This window comes from Eumetopias jubatus, unplaced genomic scaffold (genome assembly GCF_037043125.1).
Source record: "Eumetopias jubatus isolate StellerSeaLion01/CBP00866 unplaced genomic scaffold, mEumJub1_p1.0 scaffold_12, whole genome shotgun sequence".
Taxonomy (NCBI): Eukaryota; Metazoa; Chordata; class Mammalia; order Carnivora; family Otariidae; genus Eumetopias; species Eumetopias jubatus.
The window spans coordinates 36940721-36963875 of NW_028274818.1; the positions used below are offsets into that span (position 1 = coordinate 36940721).

Genomic DNA, 23155 nt, shown 5'->3' on the forward strand with positions numbered 1-23155 from the left:
AATTAAAGTGTGTGTGTGTGTGTGTAGGATATTTTTATTGGAGGAGTTAATAGTGATGATAGAAATCAAACACAGAATGACTTACTAAAATGAGTATTTTAGAAAATATGAGAAGAATTGTGATTTAAATTGGAACTACTGAATATAAGTTTAGGAACAGTTTATGTTAACGCCATTGCTAAGAATGCCTTTATAAAAATTTACTAACTGGATTTGATTATTTTCTCAGGTGCCTTTTTTTCTCCAGGTTTTTCAATTACCAACTTTTATTTAGTGCCTCCTGACTATTTGTATATCAAGGAGGAGCAGTTTCGTGTGGTGATTAAGTCTCACCTCTTCCCGTATGCCTTTTAGCTAATATGGCGTAGTGACCTTGACAAACTACCTGATGTATCCATGCCTTTATTTTCTCATTTGTGAAAGGGAGATAATGTTAACTATATCATAAGATTAGGTGAAAATTATTGTCTATAAAGCAATTGTCTTCAAAATGTTTTGCTTGTATATTCATAAAAGAATTTTCAAAAAAATACTTTCTCGCATATTTTTAATATCTGTCACTTACTGCTGTGTTTAAATAGTTGAAAAACATATCTCCAGTGTATTGAAAATATTAGCACTTTGAAATAAAGCCATTATACCCTTATTTTAAATGCATCCAGTTAAATATAAATACTAGAGTAATATGATAGTATCTATTTTATAAAAAGTATGAATAGGTGAACAGTCTGAAAGTTTACATTTTCCCTTTTTATCTTTGAAATCATTTCCATGCATTTTCCCCCACGGAATTTTATATTTTTGTGCTTGAATGTGCTTTATTGATCACCTATCCAATTTCTCTACCACTGTAATATGTATTCTTGTGAACATAAGGTTCTAAGTGTTAAGTCTCTTCTGGTTTGAGTTATTACAATTAATGTGTAATTGATTGGAATTGTAATAGCTATGATGCCTTGAGTAAAGGAGAGCCTTGCCGACACCCTTTGTTTGGCACTGTAGAGGTCTTAAAATTTGGGGCGATGTACTCTTGTCAGATGTAGGATGGGATGAGAGAGCTACCCCCCCTTTTTTTTTAAGTGAGAGAAGGGCGTTTGTGAAGGAGGTCATAAGTAGAATGAGCATATAGCTTAGACTGCAGGTGAGTTCTCAGGCCGATTGTCTTGGGAAAGAGCCCACAGGGAAACTAAAGTTCTGAAAATTGATTCCCATAAAACTTACTTATGCTTATGTACCTCTTGGAAAGTCGTTATTTATCCCAGTTTGAAGGTAGTGAATTAAATATGTAAGTGAGAACCCAGTTCATAAATAGGAGAATTTTTAAAAATATGTGTGTCTTAATATTCTCAGTACTTAAGTTCTTTATATAGAACATTTGTACCATGATTTCCATCAAAATCCTTATTCTAAATGTCTTAAATCTAAGAAGTGGATTTTTATTTTTGTACTTATTTTGAAATTTGCTATTGGTGTAAAAATCCTAGCTTATCAAAATTATACTTTTGTTTTTTTAGTTGTTGGTTTTCCCCAATTGGTCTTATAAATGTACTTTACCAACTGCAGTTAAGATATCTAAAAGATTTCAAAAGGTTTAAACTTTTAAGTGTTTCATTTCATACTTTTAAAAATTGTTTAATAATTTTGTTTCCAGAACTGTCATGCTACTATACAGTCTTTAAAAATGAGAGTAGCTTGCTTTTTTTTTTTTTAAGATTTTATTTATTTATTTGACAGATAGAGAGAACACAAGTAGGCAGAGTGGCAGGCAGAGGGAGAGGGAGAAGCAGGCTCTCCGCTGAGCAGGGAGCCAGACGTGGGGCTTGATCCCAGGACCCCAGGATCATGACCTGAGCTGAAGGCAGCCACTTAACCGACTGAGTCACCCAGGTGCCCCAAGTGTAGCTTGCTATCTAGGCTTTGGTTTGTTTTTTAATCTATTTGGAAGATAGGCTCTTTCTAAGGCTGGATTATTTTGTTGGTGAGGCAAGCTTAATTTTCAGTATTATTTCTTTCCTTTTTTCAAAGATTTTATTTATTTGTCAGAGAGAGAGAGAGAGAGTGTGTGCACAAGCAGGAAGAGTGGCAGGCAGAGGGAGAAGCAGGCTCCCTGCTAAGCAAGGAGCCGGATGTGGGACTCAATTCCAGGATCCTGGCATCATGACCTGATGCAGAGGCAGATGCTTAACTGACTGAGCCACCCAGGCATCCCTTCAGTATTATTCTGAGTATCGGACAGTTTTGAGATAAAATGCTAAATATTGTTACACATAAAAGCAAAATAAATATTGAGTTTATGTCCTTTAGATATTTTTCTCCAGCCTTTATAATGGAAAGGATAGAACTTTATTGGATGCAAAGCATCCAGTATTTTAATAATACAAGTTACTTTCTCCTTTTATAGGAGAGAAGTCAGGTCTGAGTTGTTAGAAAAACAAAAAGGTCATTTCAGCTATCCAATCTCATTTTCTCTCTCTTTTTTTTTAAGATTTTATTTATTTATTTGACTGAGAGAGGGAACACAACTAGGGGGAGTGGGAGAGGGAGAAGCAGGCTTCCCGCGGATCAGGGAGCCCTATGTGGGGCTCCATGTGGGACTCAATCCCAGGACCCTGGGATCATGAGCCGAAGGCAAACGCTTAATGACTGAGCCACCCAGGAGCCCCATCCAATCTCATTTTCAAGGGTTTGGTGAGAGAAGACATCAGCTGTTTGTGTTAGAGCCCCTTGAGTTTTTATTCATTTGTGTTATTTGATAAGGTGACAAGAAGTCTTTTCAGAGTAGAGATAGAAGGGAACAAGAAACTGCTTTCAATGAGCATATATTATAATAATGTTTAGGTAATGCATACTGTATGCCAGGGTGGGGAGGAGCAGAGGGAGAGGGGGAGAGAGAATCCTCAAGCAGACTCCCCACTGAGTAGGAAGCCCGGCATGGGGGCTCAGTGTGGGCCCTGGATCCCAGGACCCTGAGATCATGACCTGGGCTGAAATCCATAGCTGCTTAACCGAGTGAGCCACCCAGGTACCCCTAATCATCTGTATTTTTAAAGAATTAAACTGAGGCATGGACAATATAGGTAAATTTCCCTAAGATGACAAAGCTGAGAAATGGCAGAGCTTGAATTCGAATTAGAGTCTGGCTCTATAATGGTTACACTCAACCATTATATTAAAATACCTCATTTCCTGTGAACATCAGTCATCTCCTTGGCCTAGTTGACACATACATGATTAAAAATGGTGGAATTTAGTTCAAGGTTAGGAAAAGAACATTGTGGGGATGCCTGGGTGGCTCAGGTAAGCGTCTGCCTTCAGCTCAGGTCATGATCGCGGGGTCCTGGGATTGAGACCCACTTGGGGCTCCCTGCTCATCGGGAAGTCTGCTTATCCCTCTCCCTGCCTCCCATTCATGTTCTCTCTTGCTATCTCTCTCTCTCTCTCAAATAAATAAAATCTTAAAAAAAAAAAAAACATTGTGAAATGCCTAATTAGGCATTCTCTGCTACCAGACACAATCACTCTCCCTATTAGCCCCCCCCACCCCCATATTAGAAGAGCTGCTAGTCCCCACAGCTTGGATGTCAGTTTTTGTCAGATCAAGCCCTTAATTGTAGTCCTAAGAATTTTTTGGGAAACTTAACTGTTATGCTTCATGGGGAAAAATACAAAAAAATAGTTTGTATCTGTGTAAGAAGAGACATTTCGTGAAGATGTTTTAGTTAAGATTTTTCTATAGTGCAAGAATCAGATGCAGGAAATATGTTTAAATATTAAGCATGATATGCTCTTAAGACTTGAGACTTAATGGGAACCTTTCTTTGTTGCATTCCTTATTCTGTTAAGTAGGATTTAAATTATCTTATTGTTATAATCCATTGTGAAAAAATCAGTCCATGTTGAAGAATTGAAGTTTAGAATACGCACTAGAAATAGCAGTAAAGATTTCTGACCAACTTGGATATGTCTGTTTTATTTCCTTTGGCTGCCAATTTTGCTTTTGTGTTTGTATTTTATTTTATTTAATATGTATCTTGTTTTTGAAGTTTTTAAAATTGGAATTTGTTTTCATTGAATATAAATTTTAGATAATGTACTTTTTGCATTTTCTTAAATTCTCAGTTTTTTGTCCTCTTTATTAAAGATAATGACAAAACGCAGTAGGTTTGCTTGTAGATTCATTTTGTAAATATGATTTTTCTAATACTTTGGTACTGTTCTCTCATTTCTCTTTTCTCCATCCTTAGTTTTTCCTTATAGTAAAAAATTTTTAAAAATTTTTAAACAATCTTAGCTTCATATTTTCACTAACAATGTATCATTTTCTATAATTTGTTGATTGAATATGCAGTAGTGATGTGTAATGATTCTCCAAAGATTAAAAACTACTGAACTATATTAGATTATTCCTGGATAGATAACTTCTCTAGATTGAGATTATACTAGTAGTTCCTTTACCCCTGGAAGTGAATGTTCTTTATTCCAAATATTTTATAACTTTCTGAATGATTACAGTTTAACCTCAGAATTCTGTTAATGTTTTATGTGAATAATTTTGGATTTCTTGCCATTTGTTGGTGGTAGCTATCAATATCTCATAAAAGTCAATTATGATATATTCATAGACAAGTCTTTAAGTAGGTGGCAACAATGCTTCATTTCTTGATAGTTTTAATTAACTTGAATGCACCTAGGAATTAGAAAGAAACCAGAAAAGACCACTGAGTAATTAAAAGACAGAACCCACGGGCATGTACTTGGCACTGGGACAGCTGTGTCGGCTTTCATTCATTCTATCCTTAATGCAGTTTTAATAGAGCTTGATTTTTCTGACTTTTTAGATCATAACAGATTAGAAATAAGCAACAGTAATGGTGTGCTTCTACAATAGAGGTAGACTGATTACTTCAAGAAACAGCATTATTAACTTCTACATTTTTTGACTTTGTTTTCTTACACAGAGCACATAATTTTATAAATATAAACTGTAATAAATGAAATTAACACTAAAAAGGAATGGTTGGCAGACTCACAAGGAGTAAGATTAAATAAAAGCCATAAAAAACAGATACAAGTATTTTTAAATGATGGTAATCTTGGCCCATTCAGATATGAGGCAAAACAGAAATAACTTACCACCTGAGGTATTCTCTAGTTTTAAGTCAGAATTTTTAATGATTCCCAAATAATGTTAGAAGGTTAAATCAAGTTTATTTCCTGTCAAGAAATAGAGCTATGTAGTGTCCTTAAGAAAGTCTTTCTCTTTAAAGGGGATTAAGTTCAGTCTTTGTGAAATTTTCAATTCCATAAATGAAATACTTAGTATATTTAATGTAAATCCGTTTTCCTTCTGTTTCCTCGTACTTTGTTCCTTTGTTCTCTTGCAGGTACTGTACTAAAATAGAAATAAAGCTTACTTTGTTTATACTTATTTTAAATGTACATAAAATCTATCATATTTAAAGTAATGCATTTTTTCCCCAGGTGCTACAAAGTATACAGATAAAGACAATGGAGGAATGCTTGTGTGGTCTCCATATCACAGTATCCCAGATGCCAAATGTAAGTTTTCTGAAATTGAATGTTTATGTCAATAGAGATCTGTCAGCCAATTCAAAATGCAACTTATATATTTTTTTGGGTCGCTTAGAGTCTCATAAGAAAACAGTCTGTCTTTGTTTTGTTTTGTTTTGTTTTTGATGGAGGTTGTTATATTAGAATGTTTTTCCTTTTGAAAGATAGTGGGTTGATCATTCCAATTTGTGTCAGGCCCAGGAAGACTGAAAATACCTAGGATCTGATGGCATTGCTGCTTAAATCCTCAAGCAGGGGAGGGAGTTACTATGTAGACATCTGCACAGGCTTTTCCTCAGTATATGGAGCTGTAAAGAAATGCCTTCAAACTTCAAAGAGCCCACTATCATTACCATTTTAAAGAGGAAAGGGGAAAGAACTGACTTCAGCAGCCATCAATCAGGTCATCTTTGAGCTCTCCATTTCTGGACGGAGACCTTCTGGATCATTGACCATGCACTTCTTGAATCATGGTGTGGCTTTAGACTTCAATGTGATGTAGCGGACCTGATCCTTTGCGGCACATCAGATATAGGAAACGTGCAGGTAACAAAACTAAGATCCCCACCCCTCCATTCAGTTATCATTGAATTTGTTAAAGCAGACAAACAAAAAAATCACTGCACAGCTATTCTTGCTGCTGTAAAATATTTAAAAATATTTACTAAATCTTAAAGATGTCCCATAATGTTTTATTTAGTCCCATGAAAATTAATGATGTCCTATATATCATGTGCATAGTAAGTCTAAGCATACTTATTGATGCGATAAGAGAACTAAAAATTGAAAATTGAGTATTTTGCTGCATACCTGATAATTCTTCCTATTTGACAGTTTCGGAATACCAGCAAAAGGTCTAGCTGGTAATCTAGGAATTACATGCCCTTGAGGCATTCTTAACAGAAAATACAAAATTGCACATTTGGCCTGGGACTGTATACTGAGAAACCTGAGGGAGATTATCAGGTTTCTCTGGTTCAGTTCTCATTACAGCAAAGGTTTTCATTCATAAACTGAGCATCAGGGTATCACTGGCTTTTGCTGTCCTCGCACTGTTTTGTTCAGTGGTGCATTTCTTAACAAGGTGTGGAAGACAAAATTCAGAAAGCCAACATATCCTGATTGTGTGGTGTCCATGTAGAATATCCTAGACTGAAGATCTCGGGCAGTGGTTTTCAACCCTGGCTGTGCATTGGGATCACTTGGGGGAACTTATTAAAAGACAGTACTGATGTCTGGTCTTTATCTCAAACCAATTAAATCAGAATCTTTAGGGGTGGAGTCTGGACTTCCTTTTTATTTTTTATTTTATTTATTTTTAAAGATTTTATTTTTAAGTAATCTCTGTATGAGGCTTGAACATGAGGTTTGAACTCATGACCCCGAGATCAAGAGTTGCACACTCTTCTGACGGAGCCAGCCAGGTGCTCCTGAACTTACTTTTTAAAGGCTCCCCCACTGATTCTAATGCATAGCAAAGGTTGGAAACCACAGATTGACTGGTGTTGTTTAGCCTTCTGTTTATAGGACTGTAGGACATTTTTGTTAAATTTAAAAAGCTTATATTTAGACCTGTCTTGTGTTTAAGTGCTATGTATTTAAGTTCTAAACAAACATTATATAATATTTGGATTTTCTGCAAAAGTTTACAGTCTTAGGGAACTATAATAGCATCCATAAAAAATAGCTGTTATTCTAATAGCATTATTGTTATAATATCATTTTTTATATTAAATTATCTTATATTGACTAGTAATAATAGCAAACTCATATAAAGTACCTAAAATGTGCCAAGTATTATTCTAAACACTTGATATATATTAGCTTATTTAATCCTAGGAAGAAGGTACTGTTTTAGAGTGAGGAAAGTAAGGTACAGAAAGGAAGAGTTAATTGCCTCTAGTCAAAAAATTAGCAACAAGGCTGAGAATCAAGCCCTGGTAAACTAGCTGTTCTGGGATCAGAATTGTTAACCTCTGCTTCTCCAAATATGCTTAAAGAGAATTTTATAAATCATACACACACACACACACACACACACACTTCATATATATATATATACTTAAAAAAGGATCAAACAGGAGTGACTATATGGATTTCACATAAAACAGTCCTCCTGACTGAAATGGCAGACATCTCAGCAGTGAGGCCTTAAAATAGCCTGTACCTCATCATTGAAGCTATGCTTATCTAAGTAATTCTGTTGGCTTGATTACATATGGAGGATGAATGAAAATGGAATATTCAGACACCTTCTGTACAGCTTGCAGGAAGAGCTGAAGAAAATTTAGGGCTACCGAAGCATATTTAAACATGTCGTTATTACGTATAGCTGGCAAAACCATAGATAAGCCATCCTTTGTACAGCAGTCAGAAGTGGGAAGGTAAAGGCTTTGGGCCAACTCTTACTACGAGATGGGGTCTGAAACAGCTAAGTCCCTTCAAATAAAGACTGCAACAGAAAAATGAAGATTATCTAATATTTTACACTGTAATTAGGTTCTGTTGGCTATATACAGATTGGTCTTTTTTATATACAAAAATAATTACATAACATCATTGAATTTAATAAGTATATGCTGTATAATCTTAGAGATAAATCATACTAAGCAAAATTTTAAATCAAGGAAGCTTCTGATCCTGTTTGTAGAAGTAAAAGTCTTTTTTTGTAACATTTCATGGAAAAGGACTTTTCCCTGGAAAAGCCCTGGAATATAATATTTTTATTTTGCTTTGTTAAAAAAAAAAAACTAGATTTGAGCACATGAAGTAAATAAGAATAATTAATTATGTAACATTGTTTCATTGCAGTGGATGAATATATTGCAATTGCAAAGGAGAAACATGGCTACAATGTGGAACAGGTATGTAGAGAAACATTTTAATATTAAAGCTTGCCTCAGTATTTACCAAATCCAAAAAACATCTCCTGGTTGTTTCTGTCCTAAGAAAGTGCAGTTCAACCAATTTTACAGATACCACAAAAGTCCTAGCAAAGTCTGACCTTTCAAAATTATGGATTTTGCTTTTATAAACATTGTTCATCTCAAGGGCTTGAACATTTTCTCTCAATACCTCTGTTTCTTACTCTGCTTTGAGTTCTAAAAGTATCTGAAAGCATTTATATTATTCTGGCAAATGCTTACCAAAAGGAATTTTTTTTTTTTGAATATAGGTAATTCTCTGTGATCTTTTAATCTGAAAGACCTAGAAGTTAAACTTTTTATTTAAAGAAATATTTAAGACTTCAGTTTTGAAAGAAATAATTTATGAAGGCCTGTTTTTTAATTTTTTAATTTATTTTTTGGGGGGCTTTTTTATTAGATAACTTTAAAAGGAGATCTACATGGGACATATGATTCATTATCCCTTGTAATGAGGGAATGAAGAACATGAAAAAATAAAAATGAAATAGAGATTCTTAAATCTATTTTCAACTAATTATTAGATCAACCTTTATCAAAATAGTAAAATAAGTGAATTATCTGTAATCTGGATTATTAAGAGCTAACTTTATAGTTAGCACCATGGTTAAATAATACAAAGTCATTTCTAGAAATTGAGATGTTTATCTAAACATAGTTAACTTTTTTTGTGATTTTTGAAGCCTTTGATTCTTTTGTTTTTAATTCTTGACTTTGTTTAATATTTGTTTGAGACGTTAATCCTTTAAAATGTGACTGCACATATGTTCATTTTAAAGGAGTATTACTAAAGTACAGAAATTAATTTTAAAACTTACTATTTAAAAAGTTGCTATAGGGCGTCTGAGTGGCTCAGTCGGTTAAGCATCTGCCTTCAGCTCAGGTCACAATCCCAGGGTCCTGGGATCGATCCCCATGTCGGACTCCCTGCTCAGTGGGGAGACTGCTTCTCCCTCTCCCTCTGACTGCCGCTCTCTCTGTCAAATAAATAAATAAAATCTTTATAAAAAAATAAAATAAAAATAAAAAGTTGCTATATCTCTTTTTAAAAAGTGAAATTTGATACTCAGTACCTTATAGTAAAGATAAAGACCTACAACTTACTTAACTATAGAAGGGAAAGTTGTGGAAGTTTAGAAATTACCCATTTCGGGCTTTCCTCTGATTTGGTAATAAAGTCATTGAAGTTATTAATATGCTTCATAATAATTCTTTGTGTGCATTATGACAATAAAGAACTTTAAAAAATATATGTGGTAAATATTATTAAGGTTGCAATTGAGGTACTCCTTGAAACTGTTCAGCCCATGGTATATACTCCTAAAATGTTAAAACTTAAATATTTTTCTACTATGTCTCAACTGAGCACTTCTAGTTTGGTGTTATGATTGATAGTTTTATTCAAGTATTTACTGGATATTTTTCCTTTTAGCATGTTTTTCTCTACACATTGACAAATGAGTAAATGTGGGTCAGTCTTGATACGAGTCTACACACCTGCTTTAGTAATTACAGTCACTCTCCTCAGCTCACTGTTTTTCCTAGATTATGCAGCAAATGTGGTATGTAAGAACATTCACTGTTCTGAGGCCTTGATTTAAAAGAAATAAATAAATGAGGTCTACTACCTGGGCATCCCTGATTAAAAGCTCTAAACTGTGAGTGTATTTTCAGTTGAAGTCATGGGCTTAAGATTTTAACCTAATTTGTGTTTAACTCTCTTAAGTGTGATGGAACATAAGTCCATTAAAACGAAAGGGGAATGATTTCTCTTCAAAGGCACTTGGCATGTTGTTCTGGCATAAACATAACATTGAGAAGTCCCTTGCTGATCTCCCTAATTTCACTCCCTTTCCGGATGAGTGGACAGTGGAAGATAAAGTCCTGTTTGAACAAGCCTTTAGTTTTCATGGGAAGAGCTTTCACAGGATTCAGCAAATGGTATGGTAATTTTGGTTTTACTGTAATTCATACCTGAAAGATATACAGTTATTAAACACGTCCTGATTACTAAATACAAAAAAGTTTTCAGTCTAATTTTAATATTTAAAAATATTTGATACTTAAAATACCTATACATTTGTATGTACCCTATTTTCGATAACCACTCTACTGCATGACAGTTATGTGCTATTTCATTGTAATTCTGTTTTGTTATGACTTAAATATATGTATATTAAATGTGCTTGTTCTAGGAGAAAAAATCATAATTTCAATTTTATTTTTAAATGTTTCATTTTTTAACATTAGGATTGTATTTTCTACTTTATATTCCTTTGGATGTGAAAATCAATTTTTAAAAATTCTGTATTTCAATATTGTTTAGGCACTGTTTTTAAGGAGAAAAACTATTTCTAGTTTTTAAATTTTTAGTGTTGTGTCAAAAGAATATAAACCTGAGAAGTTGCTGCATTAGAATCTTTTAACCTGAACGGATGAAAATTAGATCATGTTTGCAAATATATCTAAGTGTGTTCCATAATTGAAGAGAGGCTTTTTGATTGGGAGTATGTGTCCTTGTTTGCCAGTATGACAAATCAGTGCATGATGATTAGTCATTTTAATACCCAGAGACTTTATTTGGTAGCTAAAGTCTGATTATATTATTTATCATCTTCAAACCTGGATTTAAGACAAATGATTCAAAAAATTCATTGTCGAAAATTGAATAGCTTTTCTTGAAAACATGATGCTGACAAAAGCCAGGCATGAAAGGTCACATAGTGTATGATCTCATTTATATGAAATGTCCAGAATAGACAAATCCATAGAGATGGAAAGTAGATTACTTGTTGTCAGAGACTGGGGTAAGGCAAGACCAGGGGATGACTACTAATGTTTCTTTTTGAAGTTATGAAAATGTCTGGAATTAAATAGTGATGGTTGCATAACTTAGTGAATATGCTAGAAACCACTGAATTGTACATTTTAAACTGGTGGATTTTCAGGTATGTTAATTATGTATCAGTTTTAAAATTTCAACTTATAGAGGTGGGAAGAAAAGAGTAACTCTTTAAGAAAAACAAACACTGAATGCTAACATTGTGTTGGGGACATCTGGGTGCATTGTTACCATGTTTGTGACTTTCTTGTCTCCCCTTCCCTCTCAGAACAAATAGGAATATTCATTCAGAAATGTCAATGACATAGGTGTGGTAGGTTACTATGACTGTAACAGTACTTTTTAGTTCTGTAATTATTAAATGTACCCATGAAAATATTTTTCATCTATGCCTTTAAGTATCAAAGAATAATATCAGAAATATTATTCATTTCTGTTAATCAGAGTTTATGAATTAAACTTGCTGATATTAACATGATTTTTTTTCCCCAAGCTTCCAGATAAGACAATTGCTAGCCTTGTAAAATATTACTATTCCTGGAAAAAAACTCGATCCAGGACAAGCTTGATGGATCGCCAGGCTCGTAAACTAGCCAATAGACATAATCAGGGTGACAGGTAGGTTGGATGCCTTTATATAGTTATATTGTTAGGGACACTGTATTGGATTGCTTACATTTCCTAAGGTAGAAAAATTATCACAACACATTGTAAATACTTCTTAACCTTACATTCATGTTTCCAGGAAGAGTTGAATGATCAGAAATCTTAATAGTTAAGGACTTTAACTCTTTAACTGTTAATCATCGCCAGCAAACACTACAACTGAGTTATATTTGAGCTGTGTTTAACTGTACTTGCAAGTGCTTCCTTTTAGTATTGATATATTCAGTACATATCCTTAGAATACATGAAGAAATATATTCTCTAGAAGATGCTCTTTCCATAATTGCCTGAATACAATTACCTGAGTAACTGAAGTCCACATTATTGTAGCTATATCTTTCTGGTGGTACAAAATCATTTTGCTTATTGGTGTTTGTGTTTATCCTCCAACTGGAGAAATGAAATAAGTATTATATCAATTAATATATGTGTTCTCTTTCCCAAATGATATTCTTTCTAAATTTCTTTCCTATTGCATCTCTGTCTTTTAGGTAGACATGTTTGCTAACTTGATTCTATATACCCAAAAAGATAAATGTTTCTAAACACTACAAAAATCTAAATTATAGAAGGTCATCTTCCCAAGGACACCTCTTGTTTTGTTGGTGAATGTCTAGTGAAATTATTAGCAAGGTATATTGCAATTTGATAAGAGCACTGGAATAGAATAAAAAGGGAATTAAGTTTACTAATCTTTGTTTCTTCTCAGTGATGATGATGTAGAAGAAACACACCCAATGGATGGAAATGATAGTGATTATGATCCAAAAAAAGAAGCCAAGAAAGAGGTAATGATTATCATTAGAGTGCTTGTAATTGTTCTACAAATCCATGCAAAAGAGAATAAATTGTACTTAATGTTAAGAAAAACATTTTTATATCATGGTGTAGGAAGTAGTAAATTTCAATATTAAAGGTTTTTTGGGAAAAAAAGTAATATCTAGAACTCCCAGTTAGCCAGTAGGTTAAATAATTGTTGGGTTATCTCATCCACTTAGAAGTGTAAAAGCCCTGCCACAATTGCTAATCTTCAATCCAAAGAAAGAAAACCACCCTCAGATGATACAATATGAGTATAATATTGTGTAAAATTCAACTTTCTGGTTTTGTTACCCAATTTTTCTTAAAAACACTTGTTTTGTTCCATATTATAGCAAATTAGAAATTAGATCTTCCTCAACTTACAATGGGGTTATATCCCAATAAACTCATCATAAACTGAAAATGTTGTAATTCAGAACTGCATTTAATATACCTAATTTAGCAAACGTCAACACTTAGCCGAGCTTACCTTAAATGTGCTCCGAACATACATTAGCCTAGAGTTGGGCAAAATCATCTAACACAGAGCCTATACTGTACTGAAAGTGAAACACAGAATGGTTGTAAATACACACAGTGGTTGTCAGGGTATCGGTTGTTCTTGTGTTTGCGTGGCCGACTGGGAGCTGCGGCTCACTGCCCCCACCCAGCATCATGAGAGAGCGTTTTACTGCACATCGCCTGCTTGGAAAAAAAAGAAAATTCAGAGTACGGTTTCTGTCGAATGCCTGTGGCTTTCATACCATCGTAAAGTTGAAAAACTGTAACTGGAACCGTCATAAGTTGGAGATGATCTGTAGTAGCTGGGTACTGACAGCAGTGAAAATAAAAGCTGCCGCAAAGGAAGAGATGGAAGAATCCCCAACTAGAAAAGCACTCCTGTTCCTCAAAATGATGATAATAATGATGACTTCAGATCACTAGGAAAAGGCTAAATTGATATCCATACTCATTTACACAGGCAAGGAATCACATAATTGTAAAAAATAGACCAAATATTGAAGGGTAAAGGCTTGTGAGGTATAGACAGCTGTGGATTAGTGAAGATCAAAATTGGGAGACAATGTAACTTCATCTTACTTAATGACCTGCATTCCTCAGTGCCTTTGGCCCATTCTGGCCCTTGTCATCATCTTAAACTCGATCAGTGACATTTTAAGGATCCTACTCTTACCTCAATTTGTTATTTTACTGATTTTCTTACTACTGCTAAGTGTTCTCAAATTACTTGATTCCTTCATTTTTTCCCAAGTCTGCCTAGTTTCCCTCAGCCATAGACCCAGTGATCAACTACTTAAATTGCTCTTTTCCCGTATCTTTAACTCCCCTTTCCCTATCCTCTGCCATACCTTCCCTAACCCTATGAACCCACAATGCTGGGTCTGTTGCTATTCTTGGTCTGAGAGGCACAGCAGGAGAAAATGACACAATCATGTAAATTGTTGCCACTTAGAAAAAATGATTTCAGATCTCAGTGCAGTCCTTATGCCTCTCAGTGTTTATTTAACCTCTAAGCCTCAGTGTTTTCCCTTGGTAAAATGAAAACAATAGGATTGTTTGGGAATCAAAGAGATAATATGTACAGAAGCACTTCTTACCACACGCAGTACATAGTAGATCTTGAATAAAAGGTTGTTTTATTCATTGTTTGAGCAGGTATTTTGAACATGCATCCCTTTCTACACATCACCTACCGTCTCTCCACTCCCCCCAAAAGCTTGGCTGGTAACTTAACAGAGAAAATATCAAGCAGGAACTCCCTTAAATTCCAGCCTTCTCTCTGACCTCTGTGCTACTCTACTACCCTTTTCATCTGAGCATGTTTATACTGAGAACATTAAAATTTCAAAAATCTTATAGATCTATTACTATGAAATGATACTCTGGAACATTTACTGAATGAAGTCTGCCTCAATGCCTCTCTCTCACGTAACAAAGGTCCCTTCCCTTGTTTGATCCTGTCTGTCCCTTCATGTCATGACTACAACTTTTCCCATCAGTTATCCCTCTAATGCTGTATCTTCAACCTTTTCATTGTAGCCCAAATTATGCTCATGTCTTCTGTGTAAAAGCGTAAACTATCTCTCTACCATTCTAGAAAAAACTCTGCTCCTTCCTACTACTTCTCTTTTGACTGTACTTCAATCAGGCTTCTGTCTTTCCACGTCACTGAAACAGCTAACGGAGGTCAACCTAACTGCCACATCCAGTGACTGATTGTTCATTGTATTCTGCTTATGCTTTCTATATCATTTCAAGTTACTGACCTCTCCCTTCTTCCTGAAAATCTCTTCTTTGACTTACTGATTCTATGATTCTTCCCCCCCCCCCGCCCCAGTGGCCTATTTTATTTTTCAAATTTTATATAAACTCTAGTTAGCATACAGTACAATATTGGTTTCAGGCGATTCTGTGATTCTTGTCTACTTTTTAATTTTTAAAAATTTTTTTAAAGATTTTATTTATTTGAGAGAGAGAGAGAAAATATGAGCAGGGTGAGGGGCAGTGGGAGAAGCAGACTCCCCACTGAGCAGGGAACCCGATTTAGGGATCTGGGGATTGATCCCGGGACTCCAGAATCATGACCTGAGCTAAAGGCAGACACTTAACTGAGCCACCCAGGTGGCCTTTGTCTACTTTTTTAACTCTTGTGTCTCAATTTTAGTGACTTTTTTCTTTCTCTATTATTATTTTATACTAGTCTATACTTTTGCAATTCTGTTCATTTTATCTTTTTTTTTTAGTTTTTTTATTAACATATAATGTATTATTTGTTTTAGGAGTACAGGTCTGTGCTTCATCAGTGTTCCACAATTCACAGGGTTCACCCATAGCACATACTCTCCCCTATGTCTGTCACCCTAATTTTTTCTCTCAAGTAACTGTAAATTTTGTCCTTTATGTTCTATGCAACTGCCTTACTTCTAGGTTTTCATCTTTTCTCTGAATTATTGGAATTTTCTGTCTTTCCTCCTGGCCTCTTGACTCTCCACACTACCCCCTCCAGTCTGTTCTTTAACCCTGTTGCCAAAGCAATTTTTTTTTTCTTAAGATTTTATTTATTTGAGAGAGAGAATGAGAGAGAGAGAGAGCACATGAAACCAGACTTACTGCTTGCAACCCTTCCATGGCTTTGTCTGTAGGATTAGGATAAAACACAGAGCTCTCTAGTGCGGCATTCCCCACCCCAACCCACCCCACATATTTCAAATTACTAACAGTGTTTTAGAAAAGTCTTAAGGTCCCTGGCTTTTGTCCTGTGGTTATGTTGGTTCTTTTTTTCTGGAATTGTCTTTCTTCCCAAATCTGCCTAGGCAATTCCTTATAACTTTGTAAAATGTACTTCTTTATGAAATCTCTCCTGTGCTTTATCTTGAATTGACCACCTCCTTATTTTTCTTTAAATCTATTAAAATACTCGTTGGGGGTCCCCTGTTTTGCCTGCCTATCACTTTGTGGTAAGCTCTTTAAGAGCAAGAATCTATCTATAGGGCCAGAAACATAGTAAGCATTCAGTCAAATTTATTATAATGAATGCAAATATACATTATAAACTTATTTACTGTATAAATGTAAGAGATTAGGGATTTGAGTTATCTAGAGAACTTATGTATGTGTAATTCTGTTCTGTCCAACAATGTGAGATGATACATATGCATTTGGCCTTTGTTTGCCTGTGATCTCATACTATTAGCATAAGGAAAGTATAAGTTAAAAAATGTTAAAAGGAGGGCGCCTGGGTGGCTCAGTCGGTTAAGCGTCTGCCTTCGGCTCAAGTCATGATCCCAGGGTCCTGGAATCAAGCCGCGGAGGCAGGCTCCCTGCTCAGCGGGGAGTCTGCTTCTCCCTCTGCACGCCCCCCCCAAATAAATAAGTAAAATCTTGAAAAAAAAATGTTAAAGGGAATTTTCCAGGTTGTGGTTCAGGGCAGGTACTGTATGTCAGCAGCTTCATTCATTCCTCTGCTCTTTCACAAATGATAGGGACACAGGCAGGAATGATACTGTATTACTGCCTTTAACACAGATCTGCATACCTGCTTCTGCATGTTATTGACACATTATATAGAAGGTTTTTTTTATAAACTTTTAAAAATTGTGAACTATATATTATCATACAGTATGTAGAGTTTGAAGAAGAGTAAAACAATCGGCATCTCCATCACTGAGGTTAAGAAACAAAAGTCCTGTGTGTATGTTTCCTTAATTGTACCCCTCTCCCTTCTCTCCAGAGAACCTCTATCCTGAAAAGGGAACCCTATCCTGAACTCTATCAGTTATTCACTTCCTTTTTAAAATAGTTTTATCACATACGTATGTATCTCTGACCGTCATTGAGTTTTGTCCACCTCAAACTTTTATTTAAATGGAATCATATATGTCTTTCAGCTACTTGCATTTTGTTGTTGTTATCCAACATGTTTTTGCAGTTCATTTTCCTCGCTATATTACAGTGTTCCATTATATGCATGTGCCACAACTTACCATTTCTTACCAATGGACATCATTTCGTGTTTATTATTATTGTACACAATACTGATAATATTTCCTGAATACACACATATAAGAGTTCTTTTGGAATAGTGCTTCTCAGGTTTAGTAGGTTTAGTATTGCCTCCTTATGGGGCATTTAGAAGTTATGGAGGGGTTTTTCATTATTACAGTGGCATATGCTGGGAAAGCCATGCTAACTCTCCTGAAATGCACAGCACAGATTTGTTCCACCAAAATGCCACCAGTGACTTATTGAGTAAATAATACCCTAGGACCCTAGGAGTGTTTGGAATGGAATTACTCTAGGGTTATAACCATGTTCATCTTTGCCGTTACCTAGTAAAGTTGACTCTTGAACAACACAGGTTTGAACTACGTGGGTCTGCTTTCATGCAGATGTGTTCAATAAGTACAGTACTGTAGATTTATTTTCTTTTCCTTAAGATTTTCTTCAAAACATTTTCTTTTTTCTAGCTAAGTTTATTGTAAGAATATGGTATATAATACATACAACATACAAAAGATGTGTTGATCAACTGTGTTGTCAGTAAGGCTTCTGATCAACAGTAGGCTGTTAGTAATTAAGTTTTTGAGGAGTCACAAGTTACACACAGAGTTTTGATTGCAGGCAAGGTCAGTGTCCCCATCCCCTGCATTGTTCAAGGGTCAGTTGTACTTCTCTTGGGCTGTAAGAGTACTTATCTACTTCCTTGCCAACACTTGATATAATCAGACTTTTAAAATGTTACAAATCTGGTAATATGAAATGGTATCATTGTGTTCTCGATTTCATCAGATTACTAATGAGCTGAATATTTTTCCATCTGTTTATTGTCTATTATTGTGTCTTTTTAAAAAAATTTTTTTTGTTTTATTTTTTTACTTACTTTCCTATGGGGCTGTTTTTTTCTTTTTCTTAAAGACAGAATATATAAAAGTTTTTTTCTTACTGAATTCCTTATGCATTCTGGATACTAATCCCTTAGTTAAATGTGTTGCCAACAGCTTTTAGCAGTTTGTGGTTTATCTTTTTACTCTCTTCACATGTTTTTGATGGACAACTATTACATCAGAAGCATGTACAGATTCAAATTTCAATGTTCTTTTATATTTTCAAATTTAAGCTTTCAAGTTTTGCTTTTTACACTTAAGTCCTTGTTCTGTCAGTAATTAAGGTTTGTTCATGATGTGAGGTAGAAATCTATTTTTATTTTTGTTTTCTAATATGGAAGTGAGTTCATCTCTTTCAACTGGTCTGCACTGTCAGCTTTATCATAAATGATATTCTGTTCTTATTTGCGTATGCATGACTGTCTCTTCTGCTCCTCTTGTCAGTCCCACAATGTCTTAATTGCTGTAGCTTTATGATAAGTCTTGATAGCTGCTAGGGTAAGTCCCACTGCTTGGGGGTGGTTTTTAAGGAGTAAGTAGTTGGCTGTTCTTGGACCTTTGCTCTTAAAGCTTATCCATTCCTAGAAAAGCCCTAACAGATATTCCATTGAATCTACATTGTAGAAGAGAAGTGGAGATCTACATAATAGGGAGAAAAGCAGCCTTTGTGTAATTTATTTGTAGATACGTTTGCATTTCCTATGAAGAGATTTATGTCATCTGAAAATAATAGTTTTATTTCTTTTCAATTCTTACATACCTTTTATTTCTTCCCTTACTAAACTGGTTAGATTCACCTCTATAATGTTGAAGAGAAGTTATGATAACAAATATTTTTACCTTATTCCTAATTTTAGAATGGTTTTAATGTTTCAGTATCAACCAAAATATAATCAAAGGTTTTCAACTCGCTTACATGACTGGTCGTTGATACGCTAGCTGCCAACTGGCATTCCTCTCTAGCCTGGTGGCCCGTGAGTAATCTGGCTTCTTACCATGGGTTGGTTTTCTCCAGAGCATTTATTTCGAAAGCACTAAGTGGAAACTACCCAGCCTCTTCTGGCCTAGCCTTGGAAGTTATTCAACATCACTTCTGTTGCATTCTGTGGGTTTTAAGTGAGTTACTGAAGTTGGTCCAGAATCAAGGGAGGGGATATAGATCCCACTTCTCAGTGGCTGGAATGTTGAGGATTTTGATGACATGTTTTGAAACATCCAAGCCTAGAATACAGAATTTTCATAAATGTTTTTCCATGTGTGTTTGAGAAGAAAATAATACTCATTTAGTTATAGGATTCTGTCTATTAATTGTAGCTTGTCAGTTCTATGCTTGAAATCTATGTTCTCTTACTGCTTGCCTTGCTAGTGTAGTTTTTGTTATCTGCTTATCTGATCAATTGAGAAGTGACACTCTGTATTTCAAAGCTATTGTTATTAGGTGCATAGAGTAGAGGTCTGGAATTGTTTTATTCTGCTGCTGAATTGAACCCTTTATCAATATGTGTCTCTAGAAGAATGCACTTCAGGGGCACCTGGGTGACTCAGTCGTTAAGTATCTGCCTTCGGCTCAGGTCATGATTCCGGGGTTCTGTGATCGAGCCTTGCATCAGGCTCCCTGCTCCGAGGGAAGCCTGTTTCTCCCTCTCCCACTCCCCCTGCTTGTGTTCCCTCTCTCGCTGTCTCTCTCCCTCTCTCTGTCAAATAAATAAATAAAATCTTAAAAAAAGAAAAATGCACTTCAAACCCAGGTCTCAAAAATTTTTACATATTTTATATGTCTTCTGCTTTAAAAATTATTTTTTCTGATATAACTCTGCCATCTTTTATTAAGTATTTGCCTGGTATATCTTTATTAGTTTTTTTCAACATTTCTATGTCCTCCCAATTTAAGTGTGTGTCTTTATGAGGAGCATATTGGTAGGATTTTATAATTTATCTGGAGAGTTTAGTCCCTTTATATCTGTCATGATCACTGATCTTTGTATATTTTTGTTCTTTCTTATTTTTTACCTTTTATTTGACTTGCTTTTTCCAGTTTTCCCCTCCTTCATGGCTTGCTTTTTTCTTTTCTTTTCTTTCCTTCTTTCTTTTTTTTTTTTCCATTAAGACTCCATCATCTCCAGTTCCACTTTTTTATTCTCTGCCAATTTGGGATGTTTCTATACTTCTATTCTTATTGTGTAGCCTGGAAATTTTTCCTACGTATTTAACTTAAAGTCTAATAATTGGGTTTTTTAAAAATGACTTTCTGATTAATATTGGCCCTTAGACTGTTTTGACTTCCGTCACTACCCTCCTGATTTATATGCTGTTTTTATTCAATTTTAGTTACATCTTGTTTTTTTAAATCTCTCAAACATATAGTCATTGTTTATTTGTATCTACATACATGTTTAAAATTTACTCATCATTCTTTCTTGAATCTTAGATCTTTCTTCAAAAATCGATTCCCCTTTTCCTGAAATATATCTTGTACAAGTTAATTTAGTGAGTCTGTTACTTATAAATAGTCAGTTTTGGTGTGTCCAAAATGTCTATTTCTCCCTTGTTCTTGAAACCCTGGTTTTGCTGGGTTTAGACTCCTAGGTTTACCATTACTATTTAAAGATAATATTCTACTGCTTCTGATTTCTGTCATTCCTGCAGAAAAGTCTGCTGCTAATTATCGTTCCTTTGGAGGTAATTTGTCTTTTTCTCTGCTTTTATGGTCTCTTCTTTGTCTTTAGTGGTGTTTCACTTTAATGTATCTGACTGGATTTTTTTTTTTTAATTTGTTTTGGATTCATCGTACTTCTTGAATCCTATTTCTTAAGTTCTGTGAAATTCTCATTTGTTGCCTCTGAATATTGTCTTCCTCATTCTCTCTATTCTTTCTTTTGGGAATCCTTTTAGAAATCTAATGGAGTTTCACATGTCTCTTAACCACTCATTTTCCATCTTTTTGTCTTTCCATATTTCTGTACTGCATTGTGGTAATTTTTATCATATGTACATTCTAAGTCACTCCTGTTCTTTTGAGCTCTGTCTAATCTGCTAAGGAACCCATCCACTGAGTTTCTAATCTTATTTATACTATTTTTTAATTTCTAGATGTTCTGTTTGGTTCTTTTACATATCTGCTTAGTCAGTTTTGATAGACTCCTAAAAGAATATTCCATATTTTCAATTCTGTCATTTATCTCTTTATGCACATGTAACACATTTGTTGTATTCTCTTTATCCAGTAATTCTTTTTTTTTTTTAAGACTTTATTTATTTATTAGAGAGAGAGACAGCAAGAGAGGGAACACAAGCAGGGGGAGTGGGAGAGGGAGAAGCAGCCTTCCCTCGGAGCAGGGAGACTGATGGAAAGGCTTGATCACAGAACCCTGGGATCATGACCTGAGCTGAAGGCAGATGCTTAACGACTGAGCCACCCAGGCGCCCCTATCCAGTAATTCTAATATCTGCAGTCTTTGCAGATCTAATTCTATTGTTTGCTTCTGCTGTCTCTCACTCATGGAGCTTGTTTAGCAGTTTGTGGTTGGGACCTCATTTTCCTTGGAACATACTTGTGGAAAATTTTTGAGACCTGGGTTTAAAATGCATTTTTCTAGAGACACTTTGCATTTGTTTTTGCTAAGTGTCTGAAGGCCCTACCAACCTGAGACACTTTAAATTTCCGATTTGGGATTTTTCAGGTCAGACAGTTCATATAAATTTAGTCCCCAAATCAGCTTTTTTTTTTTTTTTAAAGATTTACTTATTTTGAGAGAGTGAGAATGAGAGAGAGAGAGTACATGAGAGGGGGGAAGGTTAGAGGGAGAAGCAGGCTCCTCACTGAGCAGGGAGCCCGATGCGGGACTCGATCCTGGGACTCCAGGATCATGACCTGAGCCAAAGGCAGTCGCTTAAACTGACTGAGCCACCCAGGCGCCCCCCAAATCAGCTTTAATGTAGGCCTGTGATTGGGGATTCTCAGGGAAGACTTTTTGAGTATCTTCCCTTTTCATTCAGCTGAGGATGAGATAGGCACGTCTCTCTTTAATTATCCTCTTCCTCCACAAGACAGGAGCATTTTTTTCTGCTTCGCACAATAATGTGTCCCCTCCCAGGGGTCTGGCAATGTCTGCTGTGACCTACAACTATTGCCCGCTGAGCCTGGACCTTAGGCGTATGCCAGCCCCAGCAGACTCACTTAGACCCTTAGGTTTCTGCTTTCTCATTATTTCTGGACTCTGAGGAATTTTCTCACTTCCCTGCCACCTCAGAGTTAAATTTTTAAAGATGTTTTAAAAAAATACTTTGTCCAGCAATTTTAGGAGCACTACACTGGGAGGGATTTCCTTGACCATCAAATTTGCCATGGGTTGCTTTGCGTTAGGTGTTAAGCAGTGAAGTGGATTATGCTTCGTTATTATGATTGTTTTTTGACTTTTACTCAGAGTTCCTTTTCTAAAGAATTGGAGCATTAAATCTAATCAGTTGAAATTAGGTTGCCCTTCAACCTAGTGGGCACCGTTTCAAATGAATTCCTGTCTCAGAAGCACAGAATAACACTGTATTTTTATATCACACTTTAAGAATATTGCAAGTAATAATGAAATCTTACTTAGGAGTTCATGGTCCTTATTATTTGAACTATCCTAACCTCTTTCAAAATACAAATTCACATTTTATTTTATTCACAGATAAATAGATTTAGAGTTTAGAAATGTTAAGATTAAGATAATTCTGTGTCCTTTTTAATCTTTAGAGGCATAGTTCTCTTTCAACAACTCTGAAGTGAGAATGAAGTATTATCTGCCACTTGTCGTAATTCCTCATTTGCCCCTTTTTAATTTTCCTAAAAAACTTTGCACTTAATAAGTTACAGCTTTTTTTTTTCAGGCCCTGTATTGCTGAGGGAAAATATATTCCATTTTGAAGCAAACAAGAATAGTTTAGAATCCAACTTACTTTTTTAT

At 35.2% G+C, this 23155-nt stretch overlaps 1 protein-coding gene across 6 annotated transcripts in view; it reads left to right on the top strand.

The window, feature by feature from the left end:
* Positions 1-23155, top strand: part of RCOR3 (REST corepressor 3) — a 53593-nt gene that overhangs the window by 3943 nt on the left and 26495 nt on the right. For 4 of the 6 annotated variants that reach the window (XM_028125788.2, XM_028125786.2, XM_028125787.2 and 1 more), the window contains exons 3-7: positions 5482-5559; positions 8383-8435; positions 10275-10436; positions 11831-11955; positions 12713-12791. In XM_028125788.2, coding sequence (XP_027981589.2) covers positions 5482-5559; positions 8383-8435; positions 10275-10436; positions 11831-11955; positions 12713-12791 — 497 coding nt within the window. Of the gene's footprint in view, positions 1-5477; positions 5560-5934; positions 6118-8382; positions 8436-10221; positions 10437-11830; positions 11956-12712; positions 12792-23155 lie in introns of those variants that run through there. The other 2 variants (XM_028125791.1, XM_028125790.1) reach the window with 2 other exon arrangements.